Source organism: Harpegnathos saltator, unplaced genomic scaffold (assembly GCF_003227715.2).
Source record: "Harpegnathos saltator strain DR-91 unplaced genomic scaffold, Hsal_v8.6 scaffold240, whole genome shotgun sequence".
Classification (NCBI taxonomy): domain Eukaryota; kingdom Metazoa; phylum Arthropoda; class Insecta; order Hymenoptera; family Formicidae; genus Harpegnathos; species Harpegnathos saltator.
The window spans coordinates 287,953-300,850 of NW_020230029.1; the positions used below are offsets into that span (position 1 = coordinate 287,953).

Below are 12,898 nucleotides of genomic sequence, written 5' to 3' on the forward strand. Positions count from 1 at the left end.
TAATGATTAAGATGAATTCTGAAATAATCCGGCATATTTACCATCAAATTAAAAAAAAATGGTATTAAAATTATATAGTTTTTACGTATCTGTACGTATATATTCATTACGTATCACTATGCGAAGCTTGATACCACGGATAATAATATTATAATATTAAAACGATAATGATAATAGTCAATAAATTAATAATGATAATAGTGAATTTCTATAAAACTATACTATATAATAATAATTTATTGTAAATTAATTTCTTACTTTAAAACCCTAACAACTAATTTTTACCATAAAACATATGAATAATTTTCTTTTTTTGTAAGGGGTGCGAAGGTTCATTAATAAATTTTTAGGGGTGTGAAATACAAAAAAGGTTGGGAAACCCTGGTCTAAAGCAATATTCACATGTCTTAATTGATGGAGCAATCTCATCACAAATTTTTATCAAAATTCTACGACCTTCAGCTACCGTTTTCTTCTAATTAAAAAACAAAAGCAACGCATGTTCGAAGATGCACTTCAGGAAGATGCTCCATTTTTAAGATGATATTAACACGATTTTTACTGCGTCTATCGTTAGTAAATGACTATAAACATCATGGATTAATATTAAAGCATTAAGAAACAATAGCTGGGATTGAAATGTCTTCGACAAAATTGACATTAGTGCCGTCTCTCGCAAAACCCTCCAATCTAAATGACATTCCTAATAAATGATCGTGAAAAGCCGGCGAAAACGGTACGATAAAGCACGCGAGTTTTGCGTCGAGCATTCTCATCCCATGTTCCTGTTTATAGCCGTAGAATTATACGGGAGATTGCTTCAAGGAAAAGGGGGCGGGGGACAAAATTGTTTCAAGAATACTTCCTTAAAACATGAAGACTCTCTTGCACGATCTCGTTCGATCCAGTTCTTCGCCGGTAGAGATTTCCGTTTCTTACTCTCCTTCTCCTCGTGCCGCAAAACTCACTCCGTCTAACAAGTTCGACACGGACGACGAAAGCCGCGGAAAACCGCGCGCTTGAGAGTTAACTCAATATCGCTTTTTCCTCCGACTCGCTCGCCCATTCTCGAGAGCGGTTTTGCGAGCGTAACAGCGCGCGAGGTAGCCGTGGACGAGGCGGAGGAGCGCGTCCGTGCCGCTCGAAATTACAGGGACGCGACGAAAAGCCGCGCGCGGGGAAAAACCGTAAAGCGGAGAACGACGCCGTTCGCGGCGAGCCCCGCCGCCTTCTTCTCGGCGCGCGCGGCGCGGCAAATAAATTCTGCCGACAAGTGGACGACGCTTACTTGGCCGGACTCTTAAAACGGTTTGTTTAAACGTGCCACCGGCCCTCTGTAATTATGCGAATCGTAAATTGATCTTGTTATCCGCCTCGTTGCGATACGGCACCGCCGACAGCTTCACCTGTCGCTAACGCGGCACAGGCCATTCGTTGGTCGCTGATGTCTAGATAAAAGTATGCGGATGATCGTCCAGATGAATTTCTCGCAGCATCTTATCTCCGTATTTGACTTTTTTGCACCTTTTAGTTCTATTTTCCTAGTTTTTTCATTCTATATCTCCATCTTATCCATACTATCAATATTATTTTACTCAAAAGATTCGTGATCAGCAATTCGAAAAACCCACATATCATCAATAATAATCGGAATTTTTATCAATTTCGTACATTATTGGTAGCCATATTGAATCCGTCGTTTTGAATTTTGCAAATCTGACTTTAGATCCGTAATCAGCGACCCAAAAAACGTAGGACTACCAAATATTTTAATCATTTTCTCCAGGGAAGTTAATTCAGCAGAGAAAGGGTTGATGACCTAATATTACAATCTATAAGGTTCTTATTATTATTACTGAATTAATAATATTTATTACTGATCTGTAAGATTATTGTTATCTTCAACTGGAAAAAGTTTCATCTTTACAAAATTACCCCAAATATTCACAGATGACTTTGTCCACATTATTGTAAAATATTGAGATGCTTATCTCCTCTATGTTTCGACGCATTGCGATTGCGTCGAACTCGATCTGCAATCGGGCCAAAGAGGAATTTACACATTTCATCTTGTCCAGCTGATTTTATAATCACCCAAGCGCAATACCGAGCCGCTCTCTTCGGCGGGACGGACAATGAGCAGGAGCAGGTAAAAAGGGCCCAATTGCGGGCCCACCGCGGCGCGGCCGCGGAGAATAACATTTCGGGAAGCGGGAGGTCCTCGACGTTTTACGTCTTACTCGGCGAATTTCGCAATCGTCATCGTCCTTCCTTTCGGCGAGGAGTCAAAGGGGGAAAGAGGAAATAACGGGGCGATAATGCGCGTGTGCTTGCGTGCGGCTTATTATTTTAGCCGTCCCGGGCTCCCGACAGCTCCGCTTTGAAGACACGCTCGCGTGGTCCTCTTCGTCCGAGCGAAGATATTTTGCAGTCGGGGACTTCTGGCGTCTGAAGGATCAGGAAGTCGCCTCAAAGCGTTCTTCAGGCGACTACACTGACGAAGACACGTCGCTGATTTTGCGAGCGTCCGGAATAAAACACAAGTGGATAAAAAATAATTACCATCGATCTAGAAGAATCTTCATGAAATCGAGCGGTCCGAAAGATGATCGATATCGATTCGATCACGTATCTTGAAGATATTCCGACCTTAACGTTGCTCTTCCAGCGTCAAATGAGGATCTTCTTTCATACACAATGCACGATTGAAAGTGTACTGAACACTCGGTCCAAATTTTGCCTTTGAATTTGAATTTGAAGAGTGAGGAATAGCGAGAGAGCGAAGACGAGATATTTGAGTCACTCTGGCGTCGTCGCGTGGGACCTCCTCACCTCCGGTAATCCGAAAATTGCTCCGTTCTTTGTAAACCTTTTGCATTATCAGCGCGAGGGGAGGAGCGACACGGTGACGGGTGAAAAGTGCCGAGGCTCTCCTTAGGTGAAGAAAACGCGGTGTGGAATTTCAGCTACTTCCTGCTGATAGATCGCGCCTCTCATTGTAGCTCCGACGAAAACCGCGGACTATTTCGGGAAGCCCTTTGTGGGCAGAGGTACCTGCGGATTTTTATCCCCCAATGTCCCATCTCGATTCATGAGAACCCGCGATCTCGCCGAGTCCAGTCACGTTCAGGAACGTTCCAACAAAAAGCAGTTGGAACCACGGTTGATTCTCGAATTGGATCCGGCTCCGAGTGTCGACGCGACAGACAGAGTGAAAGAGAAAGAGGGAGAGGGATATCATACTTTATTAATTTATACGGAGCTTAATTTATCCAGTAATTCGAAACTTGCTGAATAAGTAAACTTGTTACAGCAATAATGTTGGATACTCAAGAAGGTTTGCGCAGTTTCTAGGTTTTATCAAACTGCACATGCGCACACTATCAATTAAAAGTGTGGTCATGTATGTTTAAACAAAAACTTATTTAACAAAGGACTTACGTGGTGTGTAACACTCACGGAAATATTAATTATTTAAAGTTTTGCATCCCAGATGCACACTGACACGCTTTGGAAATTCTAAGGGCATCCTGTGGATATCCAAATTTTATCCCGGGGTATCCTGGGATGTCCTGAGGAAGGGAAAATGGCAGCTGAATATTAGCCTTTGAGATATCCAGAGATATCCTGTCGGACATCCTGAGGACTTTTACAGGATATGTTATGAATATTTTTTAGGCGTCTAAAGGAAAAGGAAAAAATCATAATATATTGAGTTTGCCAACTCCGAATTGTATCGAGAGTTACGTTTTTTCTGTTTGAATTATAAATATAAGGAGAAAAAGTACTTGATTCGATTCTAAATCGAAATTGGTAAATTGAATACATAAATAGTTTAATTTCATTTTCGGAAACAAAAAATTGTTAAATCTTTTTCAATTTTATCCTCTTAGAATTTTAAAATCTTTAGGCTTTAAAAGAAATCGAGCTATTAACGTATCCAATTTGTCAAATCCGAGGATCGAGTCGAATGCTTTCTTCTCCTCATATTGATAATTTAAACGGGAAAAATAGAAAGCATATGTATTTCGGAATCAGCAAATTCAATACATTATATTTTTACTACTTATCCTTGAGACATTTTTCAGAAGATTGTGCTATTCGGGTTCTTGTGCTATTTGAGATTAACGGATATGCAGCAGACATTTATGAAAGATTTATATTTTATACACAGTACTTAACATTCTATAATCAATGAAGTCAAATATATACACAAAATTTTCGTTTGAAATATCTATAATAACACAATTAAATATTCTCAAAATATACTTCCAGAATAATCCTAAAAATATCCTAGAACATTCCGGGACATATTCATCCTGAGGATGTTTTGTGCTGTCTGAGTTATATTAAAATGGCACGAACTGTTTTAGTTGCCTGATATAATTTTAACACATTGTTGTGTTTTTTCTTTGCATTTTTTCTGCAATTACATGCAATGACGTGTTTTAGCTTGTAACTTTATTTTGTAACTTTTACAAACTCATCAGTCACTCGACTACTCTGTGGCCTTTCGACAAAGCTTTAGCGGCACTCCCATTGCGAAAGATGGCTGATTTGTCGTCAGCGAATGTTCTCAAGAATCAAAGATTGATGTTGTCTCTCTTTGAAATCACCGAAGGACTAAATCACGTCGGATCTGACATCGTTGTCGTTCTTCTTTCAACAGGCACGAAAGAAATCGGCGGCCAGGAGATCCGGAACGAGTACTGTCCGATCGTCGGTCTGTATCACTTCAAGTACAGCATCAACAACGGCTCTGCGACATCCTTGGAATGCAACTCCTTCCTCTCAGACTTTAGTAATTGCCCGGACGGCTCGGTGTTACGTTTGAACTTCAAACGATGCTCCTACGAGCAACGCGGTAAGTTGCCTCATTCCTTCGCTTTTTATTAACACAGTTATCGCTGACCGATTATCATTCTCCGGGTCGACGACGAAACAGTTGATGAGCCTCTCAGGGTGTCGAGGTACATCGTTTCAATCTCGTTCCAGCAGATCTCACCTTCAATTGTTTGGGCAACTGGCCTGGACCAGGTGGCTCTAATTACTTCGCTCTATGGGACAACGACACTATCGAAGGCCAGCCTCGATACAGATGCGGGGTACGTACAAGGGAGGGACATGTCTACGAAACAATGTAGACAAATAATCGCAAGTCTCGCGTCTCAGAGCCAAAAATGTACAATATTTCTTGATCCTTTGAGGCACGTATTTTTCAGAAAATCCGAATCACATGAAAATTTATATACGGGGGTTTCTGGGGTCGCTGATGACGAATACGTTATCAGATTTTCGAAATTCAAGATGGCGGGTCCAAGATGGCGGACGCAAAAATGAAAAATCGCGATAATTTCGGTGACAATGGGTATTGTGGGGTTTTTGGAGTCGCTGATTACGAATCCGTTATCAGATTTTCAAAATTCAAGATGGCGGTCACAAATATGAAAAATCGCGATAATTTCGATGACAATGAGTTTTCGACCTCGGATTCGTAATCAGCGACCTTGAAAGCTAACCAAAGTACAATTTCAGCTAATCATATAAAAATTTTATGATCCAGCATCTTGGAAAATGAATTTTATAATGTGGACCTCAGATTCATAATCAGCGATTTCAAAAACTACCCAGAGTACAATTTTAGCTAATTTAATAAAAATTCTATAATCTGCTATTTTGAATCCGCCATCTTGGAAAATTAATTTTGGAATTTGGACCTCAGATTCGTAATTAACGACTCAAAAAACCCTCAAATCTTGATTTTGAGCAAAAAATTCGCTCATAGTTCGTGGGAAATGATTTTTTCTGTAAAAATGTGTATTTTTCACACTTTGTTTATTTATAATAAATAGACAACTTATGCAAAACACTTTTCAACTTTTCATGTATGTTCCCATATCATATAAGAAGGTAAAAAACGCAAAAAACCCGACAAGAATCCCTCAAATACGAAATATTTCATGAAAATGTGAGAATAAATAGGTGGTAAATATATTTACCATTATGCCTCAAAGGATTAACTGCTTGTGATTGGCAAGCTAAATCTCGCAAAAGTGCTCAAGTTGGCAAAAAATAAATCTTGCGACTTTGACATTTCGTTAACACCAGAACTAGATGTCAAAATGTGCGGCTTGTAATCTTCTAAAGAAATTATTCGAATCTATGACGATGCATTCTATATTTTTTTTGTTTGGTGTTGAGTGAAACTAAGCAGGATGAGTAGACATATTTGCTCCCGCATTTTACTTTGCTTCTTTTCGGAAATCTGTCATTTGGGCAGCTCCGATCAAAGTAAACCGTTGATGATCGCCGGTAGTTTTGGTGTTAATGATTGTCATGACATTCCGCGATGATTAATGTCGCCTTTCTGCAGATATACGACGTCGACAACAAAACGGGGAAGACCTACATGGCGTTCAGCAGCGACTCCAGCTGCACGCGAAATCTGCAGAACTCGACCAGCGGCCACGAGACTCTGATTCTCAGCAAGACCCCGAATCAGAAGAAGGTGCCGAATTACGTGAAGACTCATGTCGCTACGTGAGTATTCACTTTGGTTTGTTTTAGTTTAGTCCGGTTTAGTCCGCAGCAGGGTGAAGCTTTGACCGAAGAGTCTAACCGGACTCCTCAACGTAGTTCGATCGTAGTCTGTTTGAAAATCATCCGGTCCGTTTATTCTGGTTGTTGAGAGCTCGTCCACACACCGCGGTGTGTCAACATTGCCGGCGCTTGAAGGTCATCCGTTAATTACTCGCTATTCATGAAATCACAGATTCCCGAAATGGGCACAGGGGGTGTGGGAGCAGGCTCTCATAGTCAACGGAACCATGACCTTCACCGATCTCAACGGCTACAACAGTTACACCTTCATCACGGTGGAGGCGAACGAGGATACCGGCCGTTACACCGTGTACTCTAAGGATCAATGGTGAGCAATTAATTCTCGACCGCCACTTTATTATCAGTGATCGCAGGAGCATCGCAGATCCTCGCTTTTTTCCCACGAGTCCCACGATGCTCTGCATGTTCTTCGAGATGCTTATTATCCCGCGGACAGTGAAAGCTAAAAGTGAAACGATCGTTTTCCTTCTAATTTCAGCGAGCAGGACGCCTACGTGTGTTTGGTGATGAGGCAGCGTAGTGAAAACATACTGGAGTTTACGATAGGTAATTATCTCCGGGATTGCCCGGCTGTTTCACATTTAATTCCCCGTCGTAGCGCGCGGCTTTATCGTCACGGCGCATCATTAAAGTGTAACCGTGACTCTCCCACCGCCATAATAATCCTTAGAGAGCATAAAGCTGACGTTACTCGACAGGGATGGTCCTCAGTCCAGTTTACCAAGACTATCTGTGCGACGATCCGAATCTGGACAAACCGGTGTGGATGACTCAAGCACGTAAGTTGATGCACGCGCTGCGAGACACCTTAGGGAGTCACCTGTCTCTGATAAGCCGCCCACTTGCCGGGCACGTTTATTATTTGCGCTTAACGTACAAACCGCTCTCTCAACAAGGTATCGAACGCGCGGTGGAGTCGCCCTGCCCAATTACAGGCGAATACACGGGAAGGATAACGGATCTGATGGGAATGTGCGCCGAATTGAGCAGCAACTGCAACACCCGCGAGATTATGTACTTCAGAGTCAGCGACTGCGATTCTGGGGAGCTGTACGAACGTACGTAACGATTATCGCCGAAATGAGCATAAATAACAAGTGATAAATATTAAGAAAAGTACATCATTGGAAGTTTAACCGCGCACTAGAACTGGTTGCATCTTGTCTCATGTCGACTCGAAGGGTCGAGAATTCCATTTCGTTTCTAGATACAAGTATTTCGGCTTTACACTCTAACATTGCTGTTCTGTTCGAATTTATTATACTCATCAAATGTAATAAGGAGATAAAAGTTTGGAGATAAAAATTTTGGTTCAAGTGGACGCGAATAGAACAGCAGGATAGTCGAAATGAGGCTTGTGTTTTGGACGACTTGCAAGCGAAATTTATCCTCTTCTGGTGTGATGGTTTCGGAGCTTGCAACGTTTTTACACCTTTCAGAACGAACGTATCTGTGCTTGGGGCAGTGGGAAGAGAAAGGTGTGATGTATACTTATACCATGAGGAACGACACGCAAACGAATGAGTGCTTCGTAGGCCTGATCGTCAACGACGAGGAGATATACATCAAGGAAGCTGGCGACCACTGTATGCGAAACATCGATCCTAAAACGCAGGGGATGCGTCTCTACAAGAAAGGTGAGTATCCTCTTGCCAAACATTGAAAACCTGGCAGGAAGTAGAGTACCGCCTCTTTCCTTCCGATTCTCAAAGTGGCTTTTACATGTTGTGATGATGATATTTAAGGACAATGTTACGGGAATTCGCCGAGTCCCGCGCCGACGCCGATGCGACCAATACCTCACAACCCGGTAATGAGGATCACGACGACTAAACCGTCGAGAGCACCAGGTAACAGCCAAAGGACCTCACCCCTCGTTGTCCCATTGTTTCGATTTCTCAGATAAAAACCTGTAAAGGTCTCGCCGCAGTAGAACGACTGCTAAATTTGACGTTTCTGTCGACAGGAAACACCAAGGTGCCAGGTAACGCAGTTTCCTCGTCGTCTGCCTGCAGATCGAACGCGTACACGAGTTTCGCGCTCCTCTTCGCTGTGCTCGCCGCGCGTCTCAAGGTAGCCTCGTACGCGTCCGAATAATGAACAGCGTTTTTCGAGTTCGATAATGCGCTAGTTAATGAATATTGCTACGTGGATGCGCCGACTGTGTGCATCCGCCGTTCTCGTCTAGCGAACGATCGAGACGTAGGTAGGCAGGTTATTTATTACAAAAGTCGACCTAAAAGCGTTACTGCAGCCAGCGGAGAAAACATACGTTCTGCATATTTCTTTTTATCCCGCACACTTCCGCCTACGTGAAATCTGCCTCTCCGTGCAACTCCGTGAAGAAGGTTTCGCCGTTCCCTCGGTCGAGCACCAAAATTCCGAAAGTTAAAGAGCTCAAGAGGCTCCAATAGGTGGAAGCGACTTGGGTCTTCACAGTCGTGTTTACGTACTGCCTTGTAAGATACAGACGCTCAGACCGAGACTGTTGCGACAATCCAAAGAATCTATCTATCGCCCGCGATGCGACTTACGGCGAGTAAAGTTGTCCACGCGCAGACGAATAGCGGGTCCTTGTTCACTAATGAACCAACATCATAGGATAGAAGTGCGACACAGAAGTATAAAAGGGACTGACGGTATTGTTTTACAATTCATCTCACAATGATAGATTTATCTTTATTTCCGGAGGACGAAGTCGCGTATGAAAATTTGATCGCTAACGTAGCATAAAAAAGTTGTTTTCCATTGAACGAAACCTGTCAGACACCCACTGTACTGTTTAAGGTCGACAGTGATATTTCTCTTATGATAATGAATATAAAGTAGCGTTTCTTAAACGTCCGTAAAGCAGCAAGTAAGCCATAATAGACGGAATATAGCCCGACACAAAGGGACGCAGTATAAATTACACAGTTGAATAAGACTGATACAGAGTTATTTTAATACAATTCAACCTGTGGTAGTTTCTTTCTCTCTGTTGGAGACAAATTGCTCCGAGGGATTCGTATGTTCTCACGCAAGCACAGGAAAATATATATATCTTTGCGAAAAAAAAAAAACATATCAACGGTATCGAGCTATCCGTAGAATAGAATCCAAATATCAAAAGGTCCGCAAAAGAACCGAAGAAGGAGGGAGGGAGAACGCAAGTTATATATTTGCAACTTCAACTCTGAAACGTGTTTCACCCTATTTGCATACTGCACGCATATAAGAAGCAAGACAGGTGTTGTTGAATGTACAAAAGGAAATTAATGGAATCTCCCTGTAAGATTAACAAGACAAAATTAAAAGACAAGAAATTAACTGTGTGCTATCGAGTAACTTCAAACGGAAAAGAACGTTTCCTTTTGTGTACACCATAAACGCGGATGAGATCTGGTATCGCCCAAAGTGTAATATTTACCGCGAGCGCGCGAGACTGACGCCAGATTTGCATCCGTGTCGTACGTGGTTCTAGTTTACTCTCGCATCTGGCGTAATGATGCGACAAAATGGAGATAGCTGTACATACATGTGTAAACTCGTCGATTATTTATTAGTGTATAATACCGGTAGTGTAACAAATTCAACGAAATATACATTTATTGTTTTCGTTTAACTGCGAATTGTACAGAAAATTAATTAAAATAATCTCTAGACTGCTATCGATGCTAAAAATTTGGCTTCTCGCGTCTTTACGCGCATTTCGCGATTATTTAACCTGTATTTAATATATATATATATATATATATAGTAGCGAATAGTAGCGAGAAAATCGTTCTTTTACTCTGACATATCAATTGCGAATGTACAGTTGTATAAAGGAGACAGGTATGCAATAATAAGATACGTGAGTCACGAAATTTAGGTCGCCTAGGATAAGGTTAAAAGATAAATCATCCTAGACGTAAATCTCCGAAGTTGCAATCACATTAGGGACCGCATCCGAAAATATTAATTTCCATCAGAGAAGAGTATACAGTTGGCGTATAACGAAAAAAAGCTTAATCTTCATTTGTAATTGCATTTATCGTGCGATTATAGAAGTATTCAACTTTGGATAGATTACGTAGCTATAACCGATTCGAACGTAATATAAATATGCGACAATAACTGACATTTTTAACACACTGCAGTTCTTGGTTTGCACCAAGGCATTGTGTCCAATTATTCGAGTAGATTCGATCTGTACTATACACTGAGTGCGGATATAAAAATAACTATTGATCGTAAAATGTACATCAGCTACATTTAATCAGATATATTGACCTCTTGATAAATCTGCCATTGCTAAATCAACTGCTGATGAATTGTGATAGTAAAATGATTGGCTACATTTGGGGATCAGCATTATATTAGTGCATTCTGACGCAACATGTTGAGTATCTTTATTGCGCTGAAAATGAATGCTATCTGCTTACTGTACTGAGTGAACGTATCTAAAAAGTAAGAAATATTTATTCGGTTGGTACTAATGATAAGTTTACTTGATTATTCTACTAAATACTACTAACAAAATTACATAAATCTAAATTGCTACATATCTATATAATATACCGAACAATTATTTTTAATTTTTTAGATATTTTTTCTCAGGGTAGTAAATTGTGTGGAATGGTGCAAACCATTAAATGGCACTCACTAGGAAATCGTACACTTGTAAAGCTGTTTCTCCTGTCGAACACAGCTGATGTATTGGATGTTTCAGCAAACTGTACTGCACTGTATTGATAATGCCAACAACAAAGTGTTGTCGACGTGTAATATGTTAGTGACTACTTGAAATCAAGTGAGAGATCTTCAGAATACATCGTCATTATATTTTAATCTACTAAAGGAATTTTGTACTTTTACATGACTCAATATATGTAACAAAAATAAATATTTATCAGATATAGGTACAGATGAGGGCACAAATTATTCAACACAAAAAAAGACCTGCTTTACATAGCGCATTCTTAAATTATAGTCTGCCTTATCACATTCCAGGTATTTAGCACACCTAGGTTCAGTTTGAAGCAGTGAAGAATCTATCAAATATATATAAAAAAAAGTGATACAGGAAAATAAACATATTTGTAAGGCGACATATGCACAGTCATACACTTTTATAATAAATCTGATCTTATATAATATCTAATTTGGCATGTTCTTTGTCACAAAAAACTCATATCGTACAAGTACCAATGGAAACAACAATGTGATCTTTACAGTCTCCTATGCCGAATCTCTTTCATACTTCAGGATGGCTTTCTTGCGCTGTACCCCCCATGCATACTTGTCGTTCTCAGCTTTCTTACCTGTCACACGATGGCATGGCACGATATAAGCAACGCGATTCTTAGAAATTGCATTCCCTACCGGGCGTATAGCTTTGGGATGTTGAATTATCTTTGCGACTTCCTCGTACGTGATAGACTCTCCCCTAGGGATAGTCATCAAAGATTTCCACACCTTCACTTGAAACGATGTACCCTTGAGGAGGACACAGATGGAATCGAGCGACGTCACGTCAGGCTGGAAAACTTCCTCGACTATATTCTTTGTCCCGTCTCCAGTGTCTTCCGATATTTCAGAGAGCGGCCACTCGTTCTTCAGAACTTTCAGAGCGTACGCCTCGATGCCGTCGACGAATCCCAAGTACACGATGGCTTTGCTGGTGGCGGTTATGGCGATGAGGCATTTACCGAAGGGTGTCGAGTGGAATGCGTATAGCAGCTTGAACGTCGATCGATCCATCTTGTACTCGCTGCTTGTCATGCTTCGAAACTTAACCATGCTGATCAGGATGCGCCAAGCACAAACGCGAATCGATGCGCAACGCCAAGTCTGTCTCGCAGGAGTGAAGCTGAAGAGGCACCGGACAGCACCTGAGAGTGTTACGTCTGGGTTCTGTACTTACTCTCGAGCACGTCCATAACATTCAGGTGATCTCGTATATATATTCTTACTCACAATATCCTATTTCAAGTTGAGTGGAAACGCAAGTAAAGCGCCTACAAGCCTCTATCCCTCTCTCTCAATTACTGACTTCAGGAACGTACTACTCCGACGCCATTGCAACCAGGGTTGGCATGTTTTAAACTTTTTGTTTAGAACAAAAGTTTTAAATATGTTTTAAACATTCGATAATTTTAAACAAATGTTTCTTTCGTGTCAATTTTGGACATAAAATTATTAATGATGTAGTTTTGATCTTTTCACGAAATATTTATTTTTTCATATTTTTACACATTACAATATAATATTATACACAAATGTGTACAAAGTGTCCCAAAAGTCAAATATCTCA

General features: G+C 41.0%; 2 protein-coding genes across 2 annotated transcripts in view; one reads left to right on the plus strand and one right to left on the minus strand.

Moving 5' to 3' along the window:
• Window positions 1-8,778, plus strand: part of LOC105189982 (uncharacterized) — a 100,170-nt gene extending 91,392 nt beyond the window's left edge. The window contains exons 6-15 of the mRNA XM_011152441.3: window positions 4,670-4,864; window positions 4,999-5,105; window positions 6,374-6,540; window positions 6,773-6,928; window positions 7,100-7,167; window positions 7,320-7,400; window positions 7,518-7,679; window positions 8,061-8,258; window positions 8,367-8,471; window positions 8,588-8,778. Coding sequence (XP_011150743.1) covers window positions 4,670-4,864; window positions 4,999-5,105; window positions 6,374-6,540; window positions 6,773-6,928; window positions 7,100-7,167; window positions 7,320-7,400; window positions 7,518-7,679; window positions 8,061-8,258; window positions 8,367-8,471; window positions 8,588-8,718 — 1,370 coding nt within the window. The 3' untranslated portion in view covers window positions 8,719-8,778. The remainder of the gene's footprint in view (window positions 1-4,669; window positions 4,865-4,998; window positions 5,106-6,373; window positions 6,541-6,772; window positions 6,929-7,099; window positions 7,168-7,319; window positions 7,401-7,517; window positions 7,680-8,060; window positions 8,259-8,366; window positions 8,472-8,587) is intronic.
• Window positions 8,779-9,631: 853 nt separating this feature from the next.
• On the minus strand, window positions 9,632-12,658 carry agt (O-6-alkylguanine-DNA alkyltransferase). The gene is made up of 2 exons (XM_011152442.3): window positions 12,562-12,658; window positions 9,632-12,476 (listed from the first exon to the last, which is right to left on the minus strand). Exon 2 carries the CDS (start codon window positions 12,382-12,384, stop codon window positions 11,824-11,826), a length of 561 nt encoding a protein of 186 aa, XP_011150744.1. The 5' UTR covers window positions 12,385-12,476; window positions 12,562-12,658; the 3' UTR covers window positions 9,632-11,823.
• Between the last annotated feature and the right edge of the window lie 240 nt (window positions 12,659-12,898).